At 34.8% G+C, this 10,240-nt stretch overlaps 2 protein-coding genes across 3 annotated transcripts; one reads left to right on the top strand and one right to left on the bottom strand.

The window, feature by feature from the left end:
* Positions 1-250: 250 nt before the first annotated feature.
* On the top strand, positions 251-6,331 carry ARFC1 (ADP-ribosylation factor C1). 2 transcript variants are annotated; one of them, XM_020692685.2, is made up of 4 exons: positions 251-410; positions 523-721; positions 5,624-5,988; positions 6,122-6,331. In XM_020692685.2, the coding sequence occupies exons 2-3, from the start codon at positions 530-532 to the stop codon at positions 5,981-5,983; spliced, it is 552 nt and encodes a 183-aa protein (XP_020548344.1). In that variant the 5' UTR covers positions 251-410; positions 523-529; the 3' UTR covers positions 5,984-5,988; positions 6,122-6,331. The 2 variants fall into 2 exon arrangements, with proteins under 2 accessions (XP_020548344.1, XP_011073472.1); XM_011075170.3 differs by having other exon boundaries at positions 5,624-6,331.
* A 138-nt stretch (positions 6,332-6,469) lies between these two features.
* AGG2 (G-protein gamma subunit 2) lies at positions 6,470-9,694 on the bottom strand. Its single transcript, XM_011075171.3, has 4 exons — positions 9,298-9,694; positions 7,076-7,128; positions 6,926-6,970; positions 6,470-6,844 (listed from the first exon to the last, which is right to left on the bottom strand). Exons 1-4 carry the CDS (start codon positions 9,412-9,414, stop codon positions 6,760-6,762), a joined length of 300 nt encoding a protein of 99 aa, XP_011073473.1. The 5' UTR covers positions 9,415-9,694; the 3' UTR covers positions 6,470-6,759.
* Positions 9,695-10,240: the final 546 nt, after the last annotated feature.

Raw genomic sequence — 10,240 nt, forward strand, 5'->3', positions numbered from 1 at the left:
ATTTATATACTTTATCTAACCTTAAAAAGTATTAATGTAATTTACTCCATAAAAAATGTATTGTCTTTCCGACATATTTGTTAATTTTGTATATTTTGAACTTTTTGTGTACTTTGATTATGTTTTCTGGTACCCAACCAATATTTTAGGGAAATAGCAATTGTCATCTCACAAACAATATTCCAATACTTTTCAATATTTTGAGTTATCTCTCTCTTAGCCCTCCAAAAATTATATATATCGAAACACACCCACTCTCCCACCCACCTTTTACAATATTATCATTTTACTTTTGAACAAAAGATCTGTTATATCCAACCAACAAAGTAAGATCGCTAAAACCCATATTCTTTGTCGAGCATCAGTTCGTCTCCATCGTCAGGGAACGAATCTGAGTAGTTTCAGAGAAGGTGCGATTTTATGATCGATTTCATTTTCCGATTTCAAGAATTTGTTAGCTGTTTGCGTTATAATATTTCTTGGATCTTGATCGGTGGAATTTTATGGTAACGAAAATTGCAGGGAATCGATGGGGGCACTGATGTCGAAGATGTGGTTCATGTTGTTCCCGGCGAAGGAGTACAAGATCGTGGTGGTGGGCCTGGACAACGCCGGCAAAACGACTACGCTTTACAAGCTCCATTTGGGGGAGGTGGTTACGACCCATCCCACCGTTGGCAGCAACGTTGAGGAGGTTGTCTACAAGAATATTCGGTTTGAGGTAGTGTTTCCGATGCTTTTTCCTTTTCACCTTTGAAGGCACGTGTTAGCTAAATTTAATGTTTGTTGATTGAAGCGATAACGTTCAAATGCGAGATGGTATGTGATGGATTTTTCTTTTGGCAATATTATTGATAAACAATATTGTGTTTCTACGTGGATTTTAGCAATGAAAACCTAAAGAAAGCATCTTTTCTTTGATTTGGTTTTGGTGAGGGAAATGCTTGTTCAAATGTGCTCGTTTATGATATATCAATTTCATCTCTTCCTAAATTACTCAACTGCAGGAGGAAAGCAAAATTCAAAATGATAAATTTGTTTCTGTTGGATAATAGTCCCAAAATTAATTAAATTACTGCAATGGAGAGTAAGAAATCCTTTTCCATCTTGTTGTTTAAGTAAGTTGACAAAATGCAGGATTCCAGAATGAAGTGTAAGAGGAAAGAAATTGGACATAAGAATCTACAACTAAATTGGAAAATCCGTGGTGCTATCAAATATCTACCACTATCTATCTCTCTATCTACCTATATATATATAAAGAGAGAGAGAGAGAGAGAGGATACAAAATCTTCCTTAAAATAAATTAAAGAGACGAATTTCTCTAGAGAATATCTATTGAATCACCAAACATATCATGTTGCTCAACTTAGAAAACCAAAGGGAAACTATTTTAACAGGAGTTGTAGAGAACTCTCTGCCCGATTGTTCTTTTACTGTCTGTACTCCCCTCTCTTCACTTACTCGTTTAAGAATTGCATTTTGAAAGATTTCCTTTTTGATTTATGCATTTTGGTTGCTGGCTTAATACCGTTAATGTATCAATTGCCAACTGAGGAGCTCCGTCATTGATATTCTTGCCAAACTTGGGGGTTAGTGGCCCTAGGTGCAAAAAGGCCTAATTGACCATCTAAGGAATCAAGCAGCAAAAAGGTTGCGACCGCATTTATATTTCTTTGACTTACCCTTTCCTATACACATTTGGATGGCCCAACCCATCAATTCTCTCTCTCTAGTTCATGTGCGGCTCACCAATCTGGCTTTGCTGTTGTAGGCTTGAAGCTTATCCCTAAGTAAAGTAATTTGTAAGCATATCCTCACCGTTTTCATCAGTATGAACTTTATTTAGTTGCATTGACTTTTATCAAGTATGCCTCAGTTTCAGTGATCTAACATTGATGTGTTTTAATCTTGAGTGAAAATTTTTATATTCACTCAACTACATAGTACCCTACTGGTACAGTAGAGCATGTATTGTTGTGGCTTCAAATTGACTATTGTTAAACTTTCTTCAACCACAACATAACTTTGCACGGTTTAGTTACAACAACATACTTTATCTCAATTTTGGATAATTCCACATCTTTTCAAGTTTATTCCTATCTTTGATTCAGTAGGAGGAAAAAATTTATTAGTTTTTACTACTGTACATCATTTGTTTTGGCACTTTTACCCAACAAGTGACGTCAGAGCCACTTGGTGATAGTGAAAGTTGATACTTAATTAACTGCAATGGATGGCTTGTCAATGACAAACACTTCAAGGTACAAAAGTTTGACGGTAAAGGGAGCTTCACTCTTTGGTGAAGAAGGGTGCATGATCTGTTGAGGCAAAAGGGCTTAGCAATAGATTGAAGGAAAAACAGAGAAAGTCGAGATATATGAAGTATGTGTAGTGGGAACATTTGGAATTGCACTTCATTAGTGTGATCAACGCAATATTGCGACAAGATTATCAATAATTTGTGGGTGATGATTCCTAATAACTCAGTGCTGGCGTGGGTATTGCGTAATAGGTACCTTATGAAATTTGTCCACAAAGTTGCTTCTAAAGCACCATTTGTGTAGTCTTAAGATGTAAGAGAGTGAATATCAGATGGATATAAGTTGATACAAAATTGAAGAAAGAAGATAAGTCATTTTATTTCATAAGTGCCTCCTGAATTCATGTGATAGTTTAGTAACGATATCAATTTATTATGAAAATACATTGGAATTAGAACATCTAGTAGTGTTATTCTTGTCTGATGATAAGCAAAAGAATGTGAATTAAGATGTGGGATAAGAATTAGGTTGGTTTGTTCAAGATATGAAGCAGAAGGGGAGGAAATTCCAGTGGTGGACGTCCACGCAGTAGGTCAATTCCAATGGCTAGAGAAAAGGACAAAAGGTTCTATAATTATAATGAGAAAGGGTACATTAAAAGGAATTGTCCTTATAAAAAGAGAAACGAGGATGGTGAAAGTGGCAATATGACGTGGGTTAGCAGCTGCATAATTTGAAGATGGAGATACTATCACAAAATTGATATGCATGAATACTTCTATTTGAGATGTTTGGATTTTAAATTCTGAATGTGTAACACATGCATGCTTGAAAAGGGATTATTTTGATTAAATTAAAGAGGACGAGTACTTTGTCCTCAAGTGATGATTCTACTTGTAGATCGTAGGTATTAGATTGGTGATAATCAAAATGTTTGATAGAGTATTTTGTACTTTGGGTGATGTGGCATGTTCTGGAAGATGCTAAGAATCTAATTTTTTGAGTCAGTTAGATTCCGAGTATTGATGTATTCAGTTGGAGGTAGTGTTCTGAAAATCACACATGGTGGAGTGGTCCTAACAAAAGAAGTGCGCAAATTTGTACCATATGGTGACCCTAAAGGATGACTGGAAATGGAGCATGTTGGAAGACTTTTAGAGAGTAGACATGTGGGAGAAATCCTGCTCGAGAAAAGGGTTGATGGAGGTTGTCCCTCTCTTCAATCAACTAGTGATGTTATTTAGGCTGCTTTTGTGCATTGATTGATTTTAATCAGGTTGAGTTAGGACTTTACTGATTCAGCATGTGTTTGAATTAATTAAACTTCAATGGAAAATTTTGGTGTGTTGGTTTACAATATAAGGTATTTTGTGATGAAAGTAGAAATGTTGGAAAATCTACCACAGAACAATAGGTCTAAAAGGAACTCTAATACTTATTGACTTTGATGAACTGCTCCAATTGAGCGTGATCACAATGCAATCTAAAGGTGGCTAACCTTCATCAAAGTTAAGTGCTGAAAATTGTGAAATATTTGACTTTGTTGGAGACTTTTCTCATATAAATAGTGAGTTTGTGCTGCAACTTATGTGGCAAAGATGCTTCTAAAAGTGGCTATGTGCAGTATTGGATATTTTTCGAATATGAATGCGAGATGGATACATATTGGATATCTTTTTGGATTATCTAAAATTGATAGAAAAAATCCACTTTACGTATTGATATGGTTGGAGGAGTATCTGGGAAATTTTATAAATACGTTTTGGGTACGGCTGGATAGTTTATTTATTTATATTTAATTTGAAAATTATGAGGTCTTTTGATGATTATAATAATTCAGTGTCTTTAAAGTGGGAATCAGACTGTTGCCTATTGCCTGCCACGGCTGGGATATTAGAATTTACTGGTAAGACCGAAACAGAATATACCTTTATTTTTTTATTTTATTGGAATCTATCGAAAGCTGATTACTCTAGATTTTGAGCATCCACAGTCTTTCAAATCCATAAAAGATATTCATATATATTAGGAAAGCGCTACATAAGTTATTTTGAGAACCTGACCTTAATTGTAATCTATGTGTGAATAAGGCGATGCAAACAACTATAGCATTATATTATTGCATGACTCATTCAGATGGCGATTGGTTCACACAAGTTTCATTTTAAATTTACTTTTATCAAATATATGCTTGATTTTGGGTCTTCTGTTATTGCTTATGGTAGATTGAGAATTAAACTGGAATTAATTAGTAAAATGTAGTAGCAGACGTGATAACTTGCTGCGGAAAAGTTTAGTCAGAAGTACTTTAAGAGTCTATGATAGTTGCAGATTTAAGGTAAATAATGAGATAAATATATTTCCGGAATAAACTTCAGCCTAAATCTTCACATTTTCAATTGCCACATCTTGGGTTCGAGAAGTAATGCGGTGGAAGGGAATTGGAGTTGGATTTAGAGGGTCCTCTTCATACATGTTCTCTGCATCTGAATATTATACTAAGTATATATTGACATGAATTCAGGGAAGCATTAGGGAGTTGTTAATAGCTTATTTGGTCACCTTATGTATTTGTTTTAGAAAGTTGGGAATGTCTGGAGTTCTTGGGGTTGATTTTGGATGGCTTTCTGAAACTGAATGTGAATTTTGGAGAGCTTGAAGGGTGTTTTGGAGAATCCGATTGGTAATATTATTGTTTTTTATGATGGTTGAAAAGCGTTGAAAATGGATGAAAATATGTTGCTATTATTTTTCGAGAAGAAAAAGTCAATTTAGATGTCAAATCATGGTTGTTTTGATAATGGTCTAGAAGTGTTGATATAGATAGAAATGTATTTAGTATTTGTTTTGATTAAACAAAAGTTATTATAGATGTGAAATCATGTTTGATAGTGGATGGTTTATAATTTTAATTTTATAAATAATATAAGATCTGGTAGGATAGGTCTTGCCTTGATAATAGCGAAGATATTTGGTTAGTTCTAAACCAGTCAATCTGAGATGTAAATGATGATAGCTATGGTTCCTCATTAACTAAGCTATTTTCCACTCTTAAGATTTCTGGACTACTGACATTTTAGGGCAGTAGAGTGCACCTTATTATATGAGAACTAGGGGTTTTAAGACAGGAGGCTTCACCCTTTTATTTAGAACAGGGGGTGACAGAAAAATGCTTCAATTGATGAAGTCAGTATTCACCATAATTGTATGATTCCGTTCAAGGCACATATTATATTTTCTCAATTAATTCGGTTAGTTCCTTGCTTGGAAACGGTTCCTGATGTTGTTCTTAGCTTACTTCTCAATTCTACTTGAGTTTGATCTGCAATATAATTTGCATTTCGTTCCTTGTTTATCAGGTTTGGGATCTTGGTGGGCAGGACAGGCTAAGGACGTCATGGGCAACTTATTATCGTGGGACACATGCTGTGATAGTGGTAATCGACAGCACTGATAGATCTAGGATCTCGATAATGAAAGATGAACTATTTAAGCTACTTCCAAATGAGGATCTACAAACTGCAGTAGTACTCGTTTTTGCAAACAAACAGGATCTCAAGGACGCTATGACACCTGCTGAAATAACTGATGCACTATCTCTCCATAGCATCAAGAACCATGATTGGCACATCCAAGCTTGCTGTGCCCTCACTGGCGAAGGCCTTTATGATGGTTTGGGCTGGATTGCTCAGAGAGTTGCAGGAAAAGCAACAAGCTAGAAATGGTAAAAATACAAAGCAGAAATTAATCTTAACGTTTCTAGTTTGATGAATGCTGACAATATCATGTATCATCTAATCCCCCAAAATCATGCAACTGAATACACTTATCTAGTTCTAATGTTGTTTCTGATGAAGGAAGGAGTGGTCGGCAGATTACGTTGCTGAGTTTGCTGATAACTGATCACACTTCAGCATATCTATAAACGATATAGGAGTGAATGTTTCAATAGAGTAGCTGAATTTAGTGATCTTTGTTAGTGCAAGTGCTCATCCACAGAAGCACTATAACTCATGCTGTTTACTTCAGTTAATCACTTGTATTTAAGAATTCCACTTGAAAGCTTCTGTTGTTCATGGTCTGACACTGCATTGACATCTGCAGCATGGAATGGGGAAACTCATAGTATTTTGAGTCGATTCTACACACTAGCCTCAACCTCAACACTCTTTCTCAGGAAAATTAAGGCTCAACAAATAGCAAGATGAAGAACATCATCATAATATAACAATAGAAAACTATCATTTAAGTACATTAAAATTTCCAAAATGGAAAATTTTGGTGAAACATCTCACCCATTCAACACCCTTACTCCTAATAACAGTGAATATCCAAAACCTTAACGATATCAATCTGCTTAAAAGAGATCTTCTGCACATTGAGCCGTCACTTTCTCAAACCACATCGTACCCAATAGCAGTCCCGTTGTTAAGATTAACATTTTGGAAAAAAACCACTCCTAGAAAGAGTTGGTTCTTGGAAACTGCTGCAGACATTATAGTATCCAGCACCTGCATCTTGAAGAATCTTGTGGTCCTTCAAACCATCTATCCCACATTGGATTGACCGGACCCTGGGTTCTGGAAACCACACGTAAGCAAACCTTGAATACTACATTGTTGATTTGAAATGTTAAGATTTACAAAAACAAGATTTCTTACAGTGGGAGTAGCGGATCTGGTCTTGTTTTGATAGTAATCAGCATCCTGGTAAATATACAGGCACAATTAGAGGGCTGGCGACAAGCAGAAAAGCAGAAATGCAGCCAGTTATATATATATATATATATATATATATATCTTTTCACTTACTCCTTACAAGCAACTGATGCTTTCTCCATTCTCTCGAGCTGTTCTAGTTCTTCCTGAAAATGAAATATTAGAGTGAGCAGTTAATTGTCCATAATAAATTTAATGGAGTAAATGAAGTAACAACCAGAAAGAACACTATCAGCCGTAAGTACTTAAAGAACGATGATTGAAAGAAACTTGTTTCTTCTTGCGGGCATTCCTCGAACTAGACATCTTAAAGCAAGGGGATTTAATTTTCACAGCATATAGTGTTCGAATTTCTTAATCAATTCAGAACTTTAACTCTGGAAGCATCAATTATGAAACCAGCCAAGTCAATTTCAGCAGATTGTACAAAAACCCCAGATTTATGAGAAATCCAGAAGAGGTTGGGGTTACAGCATAGAATATTACGAGCCAAATAAGGAGATTTGATGGTTTTCTGAGTAACATCAAATTCATTTTGTTTCTTGATTCTTACCCACAAGTGCAGTGATTGCTTGTATAGAAATGGTTTAGCATGCAACAAATGCGATCTCCTTGAAAATTTAACAGGACAGCATCTGAATAAGTTCGGACTTGGGTAGTTTTAGATCAAGTATAACGGTTCTTCTTGGTCAACAAGTTTCACTTTTGCAGCCTTAAATTTGAGTTCAGACTTAAATATGCATGTTAACCGCGGTCTCCCTTCTGAATTTTAGTGCAATGTAAATAATATTTTCATCTCTCAAGTGACAATGTATTCAACTAAAGCAAGTTAAATATTCATATATGAATAATGAGAATATGTACAAACAACACCATTCTAGGCATAAATCTAGACATGCAAAATTCGGTCAGCCTTACATAGGAGATCTATTAAGGACATAATGGATGCATTTGCAATAACATAGAAAACGACACGGATGTTGGATAAACTCAAACTTTAGCATATGTATTAAACAGGTATCCAACATTCATAACGAGAATCAAGTAGTTAGATGGTTAACACATATCCCACTTTCTAAAAATGAGGAGTATGTGGCAAACATCCATACACGTGGGAAAAATACCGGATGTAGCATGAATTTAACCAAAAGATCCCTAGTTCAGCCTCCTTGGACAGTTGGCACTTCTCTGACGACATGCATAGTTTGACTGTTAAAACAAAGAAGAACTTCTTTCAAGCCAATCGCATTCATTATAGCAGTAAATAAGTTTTAAAAAGAAGGGAATATAAAACAGAAGTTTCCCAACTTTTTCATCTCTGTTCACCAGTTTCTAGAATCATAAACCAACAAGATCAAGGACATCATCCCTCAAGGAAACACACTCCAATGACTGTTTGCATTCAACTGCAGCTAACTAGTGGATCAGATAAAAAACACATTAAACAGTACACAAATTTTCTCACAGGTACCTGTATTCATATATCATCCAATGTCCATAGTCCATCCATTGTTGAGATCGTATTATCATTGTATGAGGAACAGCACAAGTGCAATTCAACCAATTTTCTAGAAACATGTTATTGCATAAAAGGTTGAGTTGACCTCAGCTAGTAGTTAGTGTATTATTGACTATACCTTGCCACGTTCCGAAATTATCAAGATTGGCCTCAAAGTTGACAATGTTTGCATGCTCCCAGAAGGGAAATAAATTGTGATTTTCTGATAGAACAAATTTAGAAAGGAGGTTTTTGGAATTCCAAAAGGGAGATACATGTATTAAATTAACACCAACAGGAGATCGTTGTAGCTAACCTTAAAAACTATGAGCCACAAATTTCAATCCCCAATTTCAGGTTGCTGTACAAGAAAATCAAATGCAATACCTATACATACACATACAAACACACACACACACATAGACGTACATGCGTTAAGTGGGAGTGCTTGTGCTCCCACTAGACTCCACAAACAGAAAGATTCCAAGTCTTCTGGAGAAAACAATAAAAGACAACCAAAAAGTCCTCATATAACATTCATCAAGTGGCCAACAAGATATACAAATGCTTGGGGAAACAATAGCTTCTCTTTTCACTGTTGTAGCCTAACATGAAAACAAAGTTCAATGTCCTACAGCACTTTATCATTGCTGAATGAAAAATGCACCAAAAAAGACATCATACAACACCAAGATTTTCACCTTTCACCATTCAAACTAAACAAGGGCACCGAAGTTCAACAGAAACAGCAAAAAAAACTTATAAATCATTAAACACAAGTCAAAATGGTCAAATTCAAAGACAAACAGAAACAAACCTCCAAGAATCGAGTTTCTTGCTCGAGTCTCTTTAGTTCAGCAGAAATCCTGTGCTTCCCTCTTGTATCTGTTGCTCCCACCACTGATTTCAATTCCCCTGGACTCCTTGTTTGCATTTTCACTTCAGGGTTGCAATGTATTTATCTGTTTATTTACTACAACCAAATCACAAAAGAAATTAAAGATAAAAAAAAAAAAATTAAGCAGCCCTTCAAAATTGGAGTGAAAAATATAGACTAATGGCCATTATGTGTGTTAAAGATGCTAATTCTCTAATGCTATCTCATTAAGATTGCAAATTTAAATTAAGGGAAGTGCAAAAGGGGCTTTTACAGTCTGGATGTTTGTGGGCGTCTCTTTTGTTAAGGTATTGAAAGGAAGCTAAAAGGAAAAAAGAAAAGAAGCTTGGGGGGGGGGGGGGGGGGTTGAGGTTCTTTTCTGGTTTTGTCTGCATTTGATTTTGTCAAGAACCAAATGATGAAATGAGGAGTTTTCAACTTTCCAAAAGTTGCTGTGGAAAAAAGTTACCACAGAAAGCTGCGTTTTATGAAAATTTATTGTGTTTCAAAAAAAGTACTAAAAAGGTTAGAATGGTTTAGGGGGTGCTCGTAATTTTGAAAATAAATTGAAAAGAATTTTATATTTTATACGTTTTGTTTTCAAATTATTTAAATAAAATTATAAATATTAAACTATGTATTCAAATATTCTATTTTTTTTATTTTTTAATTTTTATTTTCAAATATTCTAATTACTATTGTTTAATTTATAAAATTTTTCCTGTAATTTATTTCATCATAAAAATAGAAATTATCGTAAACACTCCTTTTAATAATTGAGGTTCTGAAAACAGTATTTGAAACTTAAATTATAGTGATAAAGGTAATTGATAACTTATATTTAAAATCATTTTTCATTAATCATGATTTTGAAGCAAATAAT

This window comes from Sesamum indicum, linkage group LG3 (assembly GCF_026168435.1).
Source record: "Sesamum indicum cultivar Baizhima isolate 11 linkage group LG3, ASM2616843v1, whole genome shotgun sequence".
In the NCBI taxonomy this organism is placed as follows: domain Eukaryota; kingdom Viridiplantae; phylum Streptophyta; class Magnoliopsida; order Lamiales; family Pedaliaceae; genus Sesamum; species Sesamum indicum.

Bases quoted from the DNA above. Each gene is read 5' to 3' on its own strand.
- ARFC1 (XM_011075170.3), top strand. From the start codon at position 530: ATGGGGGCACTGATGTCGAAGATGTGGTTCATGTTGTTCCCGGCGAAG. The intron at 722-5,623 runs GTAGTGTTTCCG...CTTGTTTATCAG, and splicing joins ACAAGAATATTCGGTTTGAG to GTTTGGGATCTTGGTGGGCA.
- AGG2 (XM_011075171.3), bottom strand. From the start codon at position 9,414: ATGCAAACAAGGAGTCCAGGGGAATTGAAATCAGTGGTGGGAGCAACA. The intron at 6,971-7,075 runs GTAAGTGAAAAG...TATATTTACCAG, and splicing joins GCATCAGTTGCTTGTAAGGA to GATGCTGATTACTATCAAAA. The intron at 6,845-6,925 runs GTAAGAAATCTT...TGTGGTTTCCAG, and splicing joins CCAGATCCGCTACTCCCACT to AACCCAGGGTCCGGTCAATC.